The 17365-nt window shown below is 40.7% G+C and overlaps 1 protein-coding gene across 10 annotated transcripts in view; it reads left to right on the plus strand.

Moving 5' to 3' along the window:
* JAKMIP3 (Janus kinase and microtubule interacting protein 3) overlaps positions 1 to 17365 on the plus strand; it is a 116527-nt gene that overhangs the window by 74606 nt on the left and 24556 nt on the right. For 8 of the 10 annotated variants that reach the window (XM_063132829.1, XM_063132833.1, XM_063132835.1 and 5 more), the window contains 7 exons: positions 2260 to 2406; positions 5813 to 5944; positions 8249 to 8284; positions 9456 to 9515; positions 12266 to 12394; positions 13047 to 13175; positions 16865 to 16948. In XM_063132829.1, the coding sequence (XP_062988899.1) occupies positions 2260 to 2406; positions 5813 to 5944; positions 8249 to 8284; positions 9456 to 9515; positions 12266 to 12394; positions 13047 to 13175; positions 16865 to 16948 (717 nt within the window). The remainder of the gene's footprint in view (positions 1 to 2259; positions 2407 to 5812; positions 5945 to 8248; positions 8285 to 9455; positions 9516 to 12265; positions 12395 to 13046; positions 13176 to 16864; positions 16949 to 17365) is intronic. The other 2 variants (XM_063132832.1, XM_063132834.1) reach the window with 1 other exon arrangement.

Consider the following 17365-nt stretch of genomic DNA (forward strand, 5'->3'; position numbering starts at 1 on the left):
TTCTCTCCCATAACATTTTTCATCACGCAGGAAGGGATTATCGCACTTTGGGAAGGACAGGACAGGTTGGAGGATTATTTTTGGGTTGTCGGGGAGAAGAGTGCTCCATCCCAATGTCTGTAACTTGTCTCAGTATTAGCAAGTTGAACCCTTTTTTCCCAGTTTAGAGCCACAACATTCAGATAAAGATCAGCACTTTTACATCCCGTAGATTTTTGGGTGATGATTAAGCTTAACTGGTGGAAGTGAAAAATGGGATGTGGGAAGTTGCCTTATACCAGGTGAGGCTATTTGTCCATGTATGTGTCTTCAGTGTCTGAGACAGAGGACCTGATCTCAGAGGGAGCTGCAGAACTTCCTATAAATCATAGCACCAGGAGTAGAAACGACACAAGCGTCAACTTCCTGATCAGCAGCAGCTACCCTATCCTTTAAATTGGAGTTGCCAGGAATGGAACTTTTTGAATGCAAAACATGTGCTCTTCCATTGAACAATGGCCCCACTTAGCTTTGGCTGGATCATGCCCAATGAGATTGCTGAAGGCTAGCAACCCCTAATGTAATTCTATTCAAGTCTACAGAATTACACTATTGGCATTTCCCCCCCTTTTAGGTCTTCAAAGTGCTTCCGCATCCATATACAATTCTATTTAAAGGCCAGCTAATGGTATTTACTGTGGCAAAGCCTGTATTTCACAGAACTAGTGCAATAAAGCATGGTGGCATGCTGGAAAAATCCATATAGATTAAATTTATAGAGGACATTAGAGTAGCAGTTCCTCAATAGAATCTGGTGCTGCCGCATATAGGGTTTGCATATTAGACGAGGCAATTGCTAGCATGGGCGGCAAAAGGCGCTTGGCTTCTTTTCCTTTTCCTTAATAGGATTCCAGGCTTGCAACTGAATATTCTCCACAATATCATAAAACAATGAAAGGCTGTCTTTAGAAGGATAGTACTGGATGGCGTTTATCATTGAACATGGCCTTACCTTAAGGACAAAAGCTGATGGCATGCTTTGACTGTGTTTCGTGTGCATATCATCTGCAGAAGCAAGCGTGCCCCTCCTTTGCAAAAAATAAATAAATTATGGAAGCAAACCCCCTCCTCCGTACGCCTTAAACCACCGGATGTTTAAATACATTGTGGTTAATGCAAAATCTCTTTTTGTTTTAATATTTGTCAATCCCTTTTTGAAAATCCTGAAGAGCGGAACCGAAACCCTGAATTAATTGGATCCACAGACTTTTGAAAATCTGACTCCAGAGCACATGTGGAGCCGTGATGTACATGTGGAGCTCTGCATTCTCCTCCCATTTTATAATTGGGATTATTTTATAATCTAGGGGATTCTTAGATTTGGAGGCCAAATCTGGCTCACCTGAGGTCCCAGATGGCCATGCACTCTTTCTCCAACCACAGATCTCTTGGTGGTTTCCTGACTTTTGAGCAGTCTCTCTCCCACCCCACTCTCAAAGGTTGAAATGCCCCTCCTGTGGCTTAGTTACTGGCAGTGAGAGCTTTAAGATACAAACAGGCTGGTATTTTGGGTCCGCCCCTTTTGCCTTTGGCTCCACCCACCATTGGAATGCACCCCCCAAGAGCTTCTCCAAAATGGAATTTGGCCCTTGGTCTGAAAGAGTTTCCACACCCCTATTCTTAACGTGCAAAGTGGAGGCCGTTTCCCTGTATGGATGGAACTCTAAAATAACAGCAGAAACTGTGGACATTTTAGTGCATACCCAAGATATACACAGGTGAAAATACCCATTTCTGGAAATAATACTGGAAATAATCATTTCTGGATTGGGACAGGTCTGTGGAGCTCTCTTATGGGATGTCCGCTGACCTGCCCCATTCCAGAAACAAGTGTTTCATCTTAATTCTGGTTGCCCTATGAAGCACTAAATCTCCACTGCACAGGTGCTGGGCACCACTTGCAGACTGGAATTGGTAGAAGTACAACAGAATTGGCAGAGGCTCAGTACCCCCCTTGTCTCTGAAGGCAAAGGGTCATGGATCAAGGTCTCAGATGACAATTGCATGGAGAGGGCAGAAGTGTGTAGGAGAAGATGGTGCTTCACATAATCTGGCCTCAGCCTCTTTAGGGCTAGAGATTATAATAAGCAACACCTTGTAAATGAGTGGAGCACCAATTCACCATAGTCCACCACAGAAGTCCCATGGGCACACAGGTTACTTTGGACAGCAGCCAGATTTGTTCCTGCTCAGTAAATATTCTTTCCCCCCATTTTTCAGCTGAAGCGTCTAAGAGAAGCTGAGAGCCAGTACAAACCACTGCTAGACAAAAATAAACGGCTCAGTAGGAAGAATGAGGATTTGTCTCACACCTTACGTCGGATGGAAAACAAACTAAAATTTGTAACACAAGAGAATTTAGAAATGGTAAGTTTTCATACTCATGTGTAACATACAATTCAGTATTAACTTTAAGCAAAATATTACCACAGTCTAAAATGTATTTGGGAACATGTTGTTACTTACCCTTTTCTGTAATATTGTGCAGTATACTTCTAAGCATACTGTGCAGTATATTGTGCAGTATACTTCTTCAGACTTAATTCAGTTAAAGGCTGGTCACTTTAAAGTCAGGGTGGGGAGGCTACTGAAGCCCTATTTCTGTTGAAGGCTGATCGTAAGTACATTACATACAAGTCAGTCCAAATGAAACCAATATCACTCGCATGTAATGGACAACAACTCTGGAAAATGCTCCCTTTGGAGTTGAGACTGGCCCACACTCTTTCTGGGTTCAGGAAGGGGCTCAAGGCACATCTTTTTAACTTGGCTTTTTCTGATGTTGTTGTTGTTGTTGTTGTTGTTGTTGTTATTATTTATATAGCACCATCAATGCACATGGTGCTGTACACAGTAAAACAATAAACAGCAACACCCTGCCACATAGGCTTACATGTTAATAAAATCGTAATAAAACAATAAGAAAAGGAAGGGAATGCACCAGATAGGCACAGGGGACAATAAAACTAACAGTATAAAAGTAACTTCAAAATCAAGTTCTAAAAGCTTTAGAAAAAAGAAAAGTTTTCAACTGAGCTTTAAAAACTGTAATTGTTATGGTTTTTAAGGTTGTATTTATTTCTTTATTCATTAAAATATTTTTTTACCGTTTAATATGAAATCCTCTAAGCGATGTGCATTAAAATGCAACATAATATAGCAGCCCAGAAAAAATAATAAATAAAACCTTTAAAACATTGTAATACTATAATAACAACAACAAGATAGTAGCAGAGTCCTTCACAGGTCAAGGAAAGCTTTTGTGGAAACATGTGTTTTCAAGAGGCATTTCAATCTTGCCAGCATTTCTGCCTCTCGAACCACACACGGGAGAGTGTTCCAAATGGTGGGTGCCGCCACAGAGAAGGCCCACTTGTACACCACTACTAGGTGACATTCTGTTGGCCACACAACAGTCAGCAAGGCCTCCTCAGAAGGGCTTAGAGGCCGACTGGGTACTGGAAGATGAGATATCTTGTTCCTGAGACATTTAAGTCATTTGTATGTCAACTGTAAAACCTTCAACATAGGTCGGTAGCTAATAGGCAACCAGTGCAGTTCTTTTAATACAGGTGTAATAAGTGTATTGTTAAATGCGCCACTGAGCATCCTAGGTGCTGCATTCTCTACTAGCTGCAGCTTCCAAACCAAGCACAAGGGCAGCCCCACATAGAGCATATTACAGTAGTCTGATGCTGAGGTTACATTTTACTATGTTTTTATTTGGTTATTTTTTTATTAATTGATATTTTCTGAACTTTTTGTAAACTGCCTTGATTGGCCTCAGAAACGTGGTATAGGAATACCATCAATCAATCAATAAAGAACAAACAAACCAGGGGATTTAGAATATGGGCATGTGCACCTGTTTTATTGCAAGTGCTCTTCCCAACACACACACACACCCCTTCTGAACCAAGAAGCAACCAACAGTGGATGTTACATTTGGGCTGTCATTTCAATGTAGGGAAATTAAGGTAGATGAAAAGGGGAAGAAAAATGCAGGTGCAAACGAGACTCTCTGGATAGTGGGCAATGTTTTCAGCATTGGCTTGTAAGAGTTGCAGGTATGTAGCTTTCCCTTGAACTGATAGAAGTATTGGAATAGGAGGAAAGGGATGAAGCAGTCGCTTACCAGACCCAACTTTGGATCAAAGTAGGGTAACTAGCCAATGAGCTAGTTACCATATCTTACCACACTCTTCAGCTATATCCATCATCCAGTCCGTTATAGCTCAGAATAGGGCCGGTAGTATCATAATGCCCACTCTCTAGAACTTCCTACTTCTCCATATTAGACAAGTGCCAAACCTTCTGTGTTTTAGACACCTACTGAAAACATTGCTTTTCCAACAGGCATTCCCAGGGAAGTATTCTTGTTTAGACAGAAAAACATCCTACAACTTCTAGTATGCCCACCTATGCCAGCTGGGGTTGCTGGGAGTTGTAGTAATTTCCCCCCTCTCTGAACATGCATATAATTGCACCCTAAATAAGATATATACATCATGCACTCTCATGCATGATGTATATATGTGTACAAATGCAGTCATTATACAACTTTGTGCATATGTGCAAAAATCACAGATTTATATTATGTAACAACAGTTATATTGAGGTATAGTAAGTGCCACCACCAAAAAAACTGGATCAAGTAAGATGCTTTCACATTGCAAGCAATGAATTCAGGGGCTTCCAACTGAATTGTGGTTGCTGTATTTCCCTAGCTTCCCCAAAAGCACTTTTGCTTCCACATTACCCATTCTAGTCCTGCAACACATGGAATGGGCTGGAGTTGGCAAGAAGGAGCTAGCACCAGTAGCGGAATCTTTCCAGTTCTGGGACAGTGGAATAGGCTATTCTTTCGGTTCCATTAGGGAACTTTATCTCTATCTTTGGGTGTAAACTGGTAATAACTATGCAGATCTCTCACCCTTCAATCCAGCAAGGGAGAGGCAGTTTCCACTCATGGAGTATTTGCTGGAACTGGAATCACACACAGAAACTGGATGCAGATGCATACCCGGATTCACAATTGTGCAATTGTGTTGTACAATTATATTGAAAAAGGTATTATGTTCTTTTATCCACTCTTCCCATCAGGAGGAGCATCAGCTCAAAAAGCATTGAGCACTTCATTCCACCAATAAATAATTTCCAGTATCTGTTATGGGGCAGCTCTTTGGGGTTGCCTTTTTCTTCTTCTTCTTCTTCTTCTTGTGAATTGATATGGATCCCCCATTCATACTACATGGCATGCCTTGGTATATACAGAGTGGATGGGCTTCATATGCAGGGTTGCTCGTGATGACAATATGATTCAAGGCACCAGTATATGACCCTTTTCGTCCAGTGCCTTAGACCCAAACATTGTGTTACTTTGAAGACATGGCTAACAGCTATGACTTTCTTACTTTACTACTCTAAAGTAAGTGCAGGGTTCCTGATCTGGTATGGGATCCTACTGTAGGGTGGTGCTTTAGCCATTGCCCTCTGCTGTGGCACCAGTCTGGATCAGGCCCCTATCACCTGTAATTTTCACTACCAAATAGTGGTCTATTTGTTGTCAGAGGACTGTGTAGCCTCCGGCTTCTTGCATTTCAAGTAGGAGAATTACAATTTAATTTGAAGAACAAAAAAGAAGAGTTTATTTTTTAAAAAAAACATTAAGTGGGTAACCATTTGTCAGCTGTCATCTAACAGGATAAAATGATATGATGCTTGTTGAAAACCTGCTCTAACTAGCCTCTCAATGTTTGTTCTGTTACTTTAGAGACAAAGGGTGAGGACAATTAGGAGACCAAGTTCTTTAAATGACCTTGACCAGAGTCAAGATGAAAGAGAAGTTGAATTTCTGAGGCTACAAATCATTGAACAGCAAAACATCATAGATGAACTTTCAAAGGTAACAGAAATCTCCACCATCATCACCAATCAGTAAGGCAACCCTTACGTGGTTGCCAAGTGCCATGGCATTGGCTGGGTCTATCTTCTCTCATTGGAAGTGGACGTGTGGGGAGGCAAGAAGTCATCAATTAGAAGTATAGAGGCCGAGGGAGCAATCCTATGCATGTTTAGAAAGAAAAAATCCCTAGAACTCCCAGCATGCCCTAGTCAGCATGGCTGGTTGGGGCATGCTGGGAATTATAGGACTTCTTTTCTCTCTAAACATGCATAGGACTGTGGCCTAAGATGGAAAGGGAAGGGAACACAGACACCATTGGATAACAGCACTAGGTGGAGGTGGAGATGTAGCAAATCTTTTACACCAGCCTTCCCTGAGCTGGTGATTGCAATTCACATCATCCCCAGCCAACATGGCTACTGGAACTATAGTCTGGGAGGCACCAGTTTGGGAAAAGCAAATTGTCCGTGTCATTGGTGGTAGAAAGAACCCTGTTCTGATGGCTATATGTATGATCCCCATTGAGTTGAAGCTTGCTGTGATCATTCTTTTCTGTTGACAACACCTCCCTGCCACTACATTTTGGGTACGGGAGCATAAATCTCACTTGTATCATTTCTCTGTGGCAGAAGGAAGGGCATGATAAAGATTGAAGTTAAGTTTCTGCACTGCAGAATCTTAACATTTGGTCATCAAATTAAGTAACTGAGTGACTTGTCTACTGGGAGAGGGGGGGAACCCCCTCCTCCCCTATGATATGCATTAGTAAGGATCAGGAAAAACACATGAACCTCTTCTGGTAAAAACAGGGAATTTCAAGGTTTCTTAAGCCATGAGTTTTTCTCAGTCTATTGGGTTTGCTGAAAGAAAGGATTTGAACAATGAGTCTCTTGAATAGTCTAGCCCAGTTACCTTAGGATGGAAATTAAAAATGTATCTAAATACTACAGAAGGGGTGGGCAATGTGTGCGCTTCCCAATGTCTTGGCCTACAGCTCTCATTAACTTTAGCTAGGGAATCTCCAGAAATGAGGACATGAATCACTAAAATATTTGCATGAAATTTGCATACACTAATTTATATGTTTACAAGCAAATTTATAGATAATTACTATAATTTAAATAGAAATACATTACAGCTTTGCATAGTGTGGAAGGCTGTGAGCCTGCCTGCTCAGTCTGCTGACCAGGGGCTGTTGATGGGCAACTTCAAGGTCCACCTCTTGCTTCTGATGGTTCTTTATCTTTAAACTGGACAAGACAGCTCTTCAAATAGAGGATGCCTTCAAAACAGAGGACAGTCCTCTGGTAGCCCTTCAAATAGGAAACTGTTCTCTGTAAAAGAGGACATGTGGCCAACCTAGCAGAGCTCATCAATCAGCACAGCCAATGGTGAGGGATGATGGGAAACATCTGGAGGACCACAAGTTGCCCACGCTTGCAATACTTTCTCCAAATGGAATCCTGGGAACCGTAGTTCAGAGAGGTGAGCTATGGATCTTCAAAAGATAACCTTTATAAACTACAATTCCCAGGATTCTTTGGGAGAAGCCGTGGTAGTTCTACTGGAATACAACAGAGAAGGATGCAGCAGATGATAGAAGCTAAGCAGGACAGGTACAGAAGGTGAGGAATAGAGGAAGAGGATGTGCAACTGTGTAGGAGCCAGATGAGTATAGGCATGATCAACACACTCAGGTGGTCAACTCTTGAGGTAATAAGGAATGGACCACCTTCAGATCATGGATTGGGGAATCACTTTTTTAATGTCCCTCCAAGGAAAATGGAACAAAATAAACTCTCTACAAGTGGAATGCTTGCATAGTAGGGAGTGTTTTGGATGAAAATTTTATTCTCTGCTTTACTACATTTTTTTCCCTGCAGGGAATATTTTGTTTTGAGTTTGTTTGTTTTTATATAGGAGAGCATTCAAAAATGGCATCCCGTACAGCCTGGAATGAGACACTCCATCACCTCAAGATTCTACCATTTCAGTGTACTGCATGTCTAGCCCAGTCAGACCTCACACAATGAAGTTTCTAGGTTGTGGAGAGAGTAGAAGTTAAGAAATGTGCCATGAGAAGGTTCTACTCTTAAAGGCGGCCTAAATATCATTTAAAAGAAATAGATTTCCTAACACTTGACAAATACAGTGCTAAATGAAGTATCCACTGAGTTTCATATTCTGAGAACAGAATAATAAGCATACAAAGTTGTAATATCTAGAGCAGATCACATGATAAAAATATAAAAATGAGACAAGAATACTTGCATATAACATGTTCTTCTGATTCTTTTAAACTAGACCCTAGAAACTGCTGGCTATGTGAAGAGCGTAATAGTAAGTAGCATACGTATTTCATGTTGCTTTTCATCTGCGCTTATGTGCATTCTCCCTGGGAACATACAACACAGTTGTAGTACATGATTTCATGTATTAATAGCAAAGTAATTCATGTATTAATAGCAAAGTGATTCTGTTATGGTAGCTTTTTAAAATATCTATTCAGGGACCCATTTTAGAACAAGGTTTTTAATCATAGATCTCAAAAGCCGAAGCTTAAAAGTCACGCTAACACATATGCTGCTTTTAGAGTTTGCAAATCACATTCTTTAGCATCGGTACTCTTTGATAATATTCTGATTTGAATCACAGATGAATTGTGCAATTTGAATGCCAAGTTCAATTCCAATTTGACACATAAGAAAGAGCCATGCTGGATCAGACAAAGGGTCCATCTAGTCCAGCACTCTGTTCACACAGTAGCCAACCACCTGTCGACCAGGGACCCATAAGCAGGTCACAAGCAGGACACTCCCACCCATGTTTCCCAGCAACAGATGTATATAGGCTTACTGCCTCTGATACTGGAGGTAGCACAGAGCCATCAAGACTACTATCCATTGATAGCCTTCTCCTCCAGGAATTTATCCAACCTCCTTTTAAAGCCATCCAAATTAGTGGCTATCACCACATCTTGTGGTAGTAAATCCCAGAGATTAACTATGCACTGTGTGAAGAAGAATCTCCTTCTATCAGTCCTGAATGTCCCACCAGTTCAGCTTCATGGGATGACCCCGGGTTCTAGTATTATGACAGAGGGAGAAAAATGTCTCTTTATCTACATTCTCCACACCATACATAATCATAGAATCATAGGATAGTAGAGTTGGAAGGGGCCTATAAGGCCATCGAGTCCAACCCCCTGCTCAATGCTTCTAATGTTGTACACCTCTTTCATGTCTCCCCTACCCTCCTTTTTTTCCAAGTGAAACAATCGCAAGGGAGATGCTCCAGCCCCTTGATCATTTTACTTGCCCTTTTCTGCACTTGTCCCAGCTCTGCAATATCTTTTTTAAGGTGTGGTGACCAGAACTGTACACAATATTCTAAGTTTGCATTCTCAATATCTTGTCAATATGTTTTCCTATGCTAGTTGATGATTATTGATATTAATTGTATTGAGACCCAGCTTGCAGCTCTCAAACAAGTGTCTCACTTGCTTTCACAGGAGCGTGATAAACTTTTAAGATACAGGAAACAGAGAAAGAAATTTGCAAAATTTCCTAAGGTAAGAGAACCTTTTTTTAAAAAAAAAAAATCCCATGTATTCTTTTAATACATATAACATTATATGGATGTACTGATCCTTGGTGGATCAGGCCCAGGGTCCATCAGGTTCAGTATCCTGTTTCCAGCAGTGATTGGCCAGATGGCTCAAAAGCAGCACCGTTTCTTTATTGTTCGTCTCCAGTAGCTGGCATTTAGAAGCATAATGAGTCTAAATGAGGAGTGTATGAGAAATTCATTTTGGCTTGTTTTTGATAAGGATTTGCCCAGCTTGCACCTTCCAGCCTGAACATGGACTTGGATGCAATCTGCATTCACAGTCTGTACATTTCTGGGCTTTCAGTGTGATTTGCGGATCAAAAATAATTGTGTTTTACAGCATGAGTACATTTGAAACATGTGCATGAACAAGTGGATACTTTGGGGAAATGCCCACAAATATGCGTTAATCAATGGGAGACGAATACATACATTTCAAAGATGCGCACAATTGATGCAGACATTTGGAAAATCTGCACCAAAGTCTGCACAGATTTTCATGCAGAAACTTTGAACTTCGGCAAGCTGAAGTTTTGCTGATTCAGACATTCCTATTCTAAACTTGTAGGTTTTATTTTGATAATATGGATGTAAACTGTTGATACCTCTGATACCTCCAACCATAAAACCAGTCATAACAGGCTTTCATAGTGTGGTGCTCTCCAGATGTTTTAGGCTACAGTGCCCATCAGCCCCAGTTAGCATGGTCAATGATCAGTTAGCATGGTCAATGATCAGAGATTATGGGAGTAGTAGTCCAGGCATATCAGGGAAGGCTGACCCACAATGACAATTTAGATTAATAAAAATTAATTGAACAAAAATTCAAGTAACCTCTTTCAGTATTTTGTATTCATCTAAATTATGCTTAATCTTAAATTATCCAGAAATGTATTTAAGCACAGGCAAAAGTGTTAATTGAACAAACATTCACAAAGCCTTCCAATGTGCTTCCTTTTTGTACCCAAGAACAGGAATTAAAGAATAAAAATAAAAATATTGGGTTGGATCCAGATTTAGTCCTACTTAGAATAAACACACTGAAATGAATGGGTCTCTTTTTTCTTTTCTTTTTTAATCAATTTTTAAAAATTATTTCATGAATATACATAGCCTAAAAGCATTACATACAGACATCATATCTAATAAGAAGAAAAAGGGAAAAAGGGGAAAGAAAAAGGACAAAAGAATACACACAACAAGGTTAAGGTATATTTTCGGCTCTCTACACATCAAATGTAATCTATTTGTACAATGTGCGGTGAGTTATTCCAAATGGCAATGGGCACTGTTCCTCCTATCAGTGGGCTGCCATCAATTTCAAGTTGTGTTTCACCTAGCGCTTTGTACAAATGGATTACATTGGGAGAAAAGGGACCCATTCATTTCAGAAGGCTGCTTACCCTGATAATGAATCTGGCAACCTTAGAGTTTCTAGATGAATGTTGAAACCCCTTGAGGGTAGCAGATGGCAGTGGCTATGGCGGCTGCTCCTTGGAAGATGGCATCAGGCTTCTCCTCTACCCCCCACCCGCCCCAAACACACTTCTTTCTGAACTGCAGATGCTGCTGCCAGGATCTTCTACAGTCTAGGAAGACGTATAGGGGAAAGAGGAGAGTCCCTGACTTCCAAGGAGCCACTGCCTGCCTCTTTGTCCAAACCCTTAAAGTAAAGTTTTTCCCTGTAGAGACCAGGACAGGGTGGTATATTTGTCTGTGTGGTGTAGGGGGAATGAACACTACTGAGGCAGGCAGCCTCAGTACTTGGGATGGACCATATTGCTTTGTCCCAATTTGGCTTCAGAGAAATGTCCATGTCACAGGTTAGTGTTCTTCAGTCCAATTGAAATTGGCTGAATCGAAAAGCAACAGACACCCACAGGAACATGATTGCTTTGTTAATGACTAAATATATTACTAGAGATTTGACTGCAACCAGATATTTGACAATATGTGCAATTGTGCTAAGCTGCTCCCTTGTTCTCTCTCCTGGCTCATGTGTTCCTTATCTCCTTTGTCTCTTTGCTCCCAGCCAGATTTTTCCCCACCTGTTTCTCTTTTCATCCCTCTGCCTCTTATATCCATTCTGTCGATTGCCTACCTTATCCCTTCTCAGCTCACTAGCTGCTCTGTCCCCTTCTTTTAGTCATTCTGCTTATCTTCTCTCAGTCTCTTTGCCTCTGCACTTCTCACCAGCCTTTCAAATGGTCCCATGTAATTTCACACTGACCTTTCACTTCCCTCAGAGCAGCTTGCACTTTTTCAACATTCTATTACTTACCCATCCCATCTCTGCATTTCGAACGCTCAAAGGTGAGAGGACAATGAGAGGTTTTATCCCATTATATAGATCAAAAATGAGGTTACTTCTATTTGTTATGACTGTGTCTTTAAATTATGCAAGGTTAAAATAACCTTCTACTGACTTAGCAACCAGTACAGCATTTCTTATGACCACGATTGTACCTGATGGATAATGAGTGCTTACCATGATGCACCATTCATCTGGCACAGCTTCTCAGAAATTTTCATATTTCATCCCAAAAAGAAGAAATTTGCTAATGTTAATTAAATAGCATTGCAAAGCTTTATCTGAGAATGTATGTAAGAAGGATGTCTAGTTATCCTGTATTGTCAGATCTGCTTGTTTAATATGTAAGGGCATCTTTGCCTAGTTCAACTGCTTGCACTTACACATTGTCATTTGGCCAGAAGCCAGTGGTGGAGACATTTTTTGGGTATGATGAAGAAGCTTCCCTTGAGTCTGATGGCTCTTCTATCTCTTATCAAACTGACCGAACAGATCAAACTCCCTGCACACCTGATGATGACTTGGAAGAGGTAATTTATGGCACATATAATGGTTGAATTCAATCCTCAGGGTCAGATCATAAGACAGGGGATAGGTGCATAAATATATAATGCTGTTACATGTAATAAAACTGGATATTATTAAGTAATTAATTAAAACACTCCAATCTTCTATGAAGTCCAGTCTTCTACAAAAAGATCATGGCAGTTTCTTCCTGATAGTGGATAATTGGGGTGAATTTCATTACTGACAGTATTTTTAGGCCATGTTTGGAAGGGTGTTTTTATTCTTATGTTTAAAAAATAACCTTGTATTTGGTGAAGGGATTGGTTTGCATGATTGGCTTGCAGGCGATGAACTGGACTCTAGTCCACAAAGGTTTATGCAATAATACATTTGTTAGTCTTTAAGGTGCTACAGGACTCTTTTTTCTAGTTACATTTCTTTGTTTTGGCAACATACATTGGATGATAGCATAGATACTTAGTTAAACAATATGGTGAAGCCCATAACAAATGCACAATTGTTTCCCCTCCTAAATTTGAGAAAGTGTTACTTTATAGAGAAGACTCTACTGTCCATAAAGGCTATTTATGGATGCCATTGATTTGCTTTGTCAGGAAGACTTTATATCTAGTTCGATTTAACATATTGCTTTTTGCTGTTGTTATTGCTCTTTAGGGCATGGCAAAAGAAGAGACAGAATTAAGATTCCGGCAGTTGACAATGGAATATCAAGCTTTACAGAGGGCGTATGCTCTGTTGCAAGAACAGGTTGGAGGAACGTTGGATGCAGAACGAGAAGTTAAGGTCTAAATGGCTTATACTACATGAAAATAAAGGCTTGTAACTGTATAATGTTTCCTCCTAAGCCCTATGCAGGCATTTCACATTTTGCCTACTTGCACGACTGGTAGAAATGGGATGGGCAGGAAAAAGGTTCTCGACTGCAGGAGGCTTGCAGGCATGTTCAACCAAAGCTCCCCTTCGGATCTTAGCACCAGTAGAGGTTGGTGGCTCCGATGTCATGTGTCGGTGGATCCACTCTGGGTTTCAGTCAGGATCAGTCAGAACTCTAATAGAGCTGTTCAAGGTGCTGAGCCTAGGGTTCAGCACCTTGGCTAGCACCTTTAGAGTCCATGCTGTTTCTGATTGAAACCCAGAACGGATTTACCACCCCACTGACATTGAAGCCACCAGTCTCCACTGCTTATCGCTAAATGTGTGAAGATCTTTAAAAGAACCTGCGTGCCTAGGGATGGTTAGAGTGGGTCTTTCCTGTGCACCCCCTCCATGGCTTTAACCCTCACAAGTGCAAGTGAATGCTTGCATAGGGCTTTACTCTTATAACAGTCTTATTCTTATAACAGATACACCAGATCCTTTTTGTGTGAGAACTAAAGGACTTTCCTGAGGTTAAGATGTGTTCTACTTCCTTACCCCAGCAAAGGACTGGAAAATGTGTATATTATAAGCCCCCTCTCATGTTACCTTAGCAGTGTGGGGACTGGAAGGCGGCAGTCCTAGACATTCTTGCCTGGGTGTAAGCCCTATTGAACAAAATAGGACTTACATCTGAGCAGGCATGTTTAGGATTGCACCATAGGTACTTATAAATTGGCTAGGACTATAATCCATCTATAATTAGGCACTACTAAGGCAGGTAATCCTGTACCCATTGAGCTGGGGGTAAGAGCCATTGAACTCTTTGGGCATGTGTAGGATTGTGCCATTGAAACCAACAGAGCAAGTTGTTCATGTTTTAACTTTCATTGCTTTCAATGGGACCCAGTCCTGACTGACTTCAGCTGGATAACAAAAACCTCAAAGCCCTGCCTGCAGGTTCATGATCTTCATGAACACAGCGGGACATGTGGGAACAATAAAGGAGATGTATCCATCTGAAGACGGACAAACCATCTGATCTTTTCCAAAAGATGCTTGAGATAGAACCCAGCAAATCACAAACTGAGGTAGTCAGTGAAGCTTTTTAAGCATTGGTGAAATGCATTTGCAGTACCCAGACCGAGTTCAAAACACAACAGTTTGGTTACAAACCAACTGCAGCTTTTAGGCAGTATTCAAGGTCAACCTCATATAAAATGCAATGTAGCAGTCCAACTTGGCAGTTACAAGAGCATGGATAGCTATGGCCAGACTCTGTCCCAGACCAGTTGCAGCTGGCTTTATGCCACTGAACTCACTTTATCTAGACCTTTAGCAATTCTTACCCCCAGACTGTGAGACTGTTCCCTCAGGGGATGTGCAGTCCCATCCAGATTGACCATCATCTCCCTGTAGAAGACACCACCAACAGTACTTCTAGGTAGGACAGAAGCAGGTACAAAAAGCTAAAGTTCAGAAAGAACCTAAAGGAGTTTCAGTGTATTACTCTTTTTTATTTCCATCCCACACCACTTTTTTCTTTCAGTTGTTGGTGAAAAATTATTTTGGGGGAGGTTTGTGGGTGGGGTAGCTGGGCTGCTTAATATGCCTCATGGTCTTTCCATAATGTCTGCTATGAATACACAATGCACGTACAGAACCATCTCACTCGACTTTATGAGCTTTCAGTTCAATCACGTTTTCCACTCTTGTGCTGAAAAGTACATTACTGAAGAAACCACATCTATTGCATTAAAAAAAACACCATACTCCTCATCAGCTTGCAAAACGATAAAGAGGAAAACCCTAACATGAAATGCCCTTGCTATGGAAATCCTTGGCAATATCCTTGAATATAAAATGCCTACAAGCATTTACTAAGATTTTATTTCCAGCTGTTTACTTTTTAAAAGGAGAGGTGTCTTTCCTAGCAGAATTGTCAGAATATTTTCAATTCTGCTTTGCCTTCCTTGAGATCACCTTATAACAATGAGTAATAGAATCATAGAATAGCAGAGTTGGAAGGAGTCTACAAGGCCATCGAGTCCAACCGCCTGCTCAATGCAGGAATCCACCCTAAAGCATCCCTGACAGATGCTTGTCCTATGCTTAACAGATAGAGCTGTAGACAGATTTCTGCAACAGTATAAATTCTTACTTACTACAATAAAATGTACAAAAATCACTCACTCTTCTACCCTGGCCCAGACAAAAACATTTCTATCCTACTCTAGACATGACCAAGGAATACTGGCAATTTCCTCCCACTCCATAGTTTAGAGAGAAAGCAATCTTTGCAGACTCATCAAATATCATATACTAGCAGCAGCAACAAGCCCATGTGAAAGCTCTGAAACTAAAACATTTTGCACCTACTAAGAGACCTTTGAAAGCCAGAGTCTGTAAGCAATATGCAGGGTGCTTCATGGGTTTGATCTTTGTGAATTCTGATACAAACTGAATTCTGATCCTCAATGTGCAAGATTGGAATTTAGTCATCCACTGCCTTTTTCACTTCTCAAATCTTCCAGTGCATTTCTCAGTTCAAAAACGTAGTTTTAAATACATTTTTAAAATGTAGTTAAATATTAAGTTAGATGCAAAAATGTGCAAATATTTTTTTAAAAACTGAAGATTAATGCAAAAACAGAATGGAATAGACCTATGAGTGAACACATGAGAAAAATAGCATGGAAAGCAATGGGAATGCTCAAGGATTTTGTTTGACCTGTTCGCACTTCCCAGGCTATTACCTGGATTGGAATGCCATTCTCCTTTGGTTTTCACACTTCCCTGAATTGTGTAAAATGCCTTCTAGAACAATTTTATACACTTCCCAAAATGTGTATAAAATTCCTATCCCTAGATAGGAAATAGATGTGTTTATCCAACCCTAGCCAATATGGAACCAATTACCTAGGGAGGTCATGGCCTCTCCCATACTAGAGGCATTCAAAAGGCAGCTAGACAACCATCTGTCAGGGATGCTTTAAGGTGGATTCCTGCAATGAGCAAGGGGCTGGGCTTGATAGCCTTGTAGGCCCCTTCCAACTCTGCTATTCTATGATTCTGTTATTCTATGTGATTTGCTTTAATAAGAGTTTCTTACTGAAACTTAGAATTCCAATGGTCCCTTAGGCAGTAAGGCCCGAGGATGAAGAAGGAAGGGCAGAATGGTTGGGAAAGTTCTAAAGTTGCTAGAACATGTGTTTTCTACAATTTTTCATTAGGGTTGCAGCGTGTATAAGAATGTACTATTTTTTTATTAAATGGACACAAATGACATGCAGAGCCCATGATCATGGGATGAAAAATGTGCACCTGCAATCATTGGAACTGCTGCCAGAAAGCTATGGCTGCCTCTAGGATGTGTTCAGCTCACACACTAGAGATCTCTATGAAATGTGTTCTAGAAAGATAGACAGTCTATCACATGGAGCCCCTTTAGAATATGTAAACATGCAAATAGCAACTCAAATCATTTGAATTTGTGGATAGATATTTGGGGTGGGAAGGGGGAGTGTGCTGTGTCCTCTTAGGCCATTCAGATGCATTGTACGTTAGCACAACAGCTATCAGAGAAAGTTTGACATTTCTTTAATCCCATCCTACAGACTCGTGAGCAGCTTCAAGCAGAAATCCACAGATCCCAAGCTCAAATAGAGGACCTAGAAAAGGCACTTGCTGAGCAAGGACAGGTAATATCCTCTGGCCAAATGCATCGGATCAGTGCAGTCTTCACAACAACCAGTTTAGCTAAAGAAGATTGCCATCATAAAATGAATGTATTAAAACGGAACTGCAGACAGATGTGGCCAAAGGGATAAATATTAACTGGCAGTGAGATTAAGCTCATTCTAATGGTGAAGGTGCTGAGTAAGGAGAAGACAATGGGAGGGTTCACACGTAACACTAACTCACGGATTAGTACTACATGCATTTTATTTATTTATTTATTTATTTACAATATTTATATACCACTCCCCAGTCAGAATTTTGGAGTGGAAAGGAGAGAGCAGAAAGGATCCTGAGCAAAGACTTGTGTTCACATGTTCCCCCAACCACCACCACCTCCTCCCATTCAGGTAGAAAGAGGAATAAATTGGCATTCAGTT

Source organism: Elgaria multicarinata, chromosome 8 (genome assembly GCF_023053635.1).
Source record: "Elgaria multicarinata webbii isolate HBS135686 ecotype San Diego chromosome 8, rElgMul1.1.pri, whole genome shotgun sequence".
Lineage (NCBI taxonomy): Eukaryota > Metazoa > Chordata > Lepidosauria > Squamata > Anguidae > Elgaria > Elgaria multicarinata.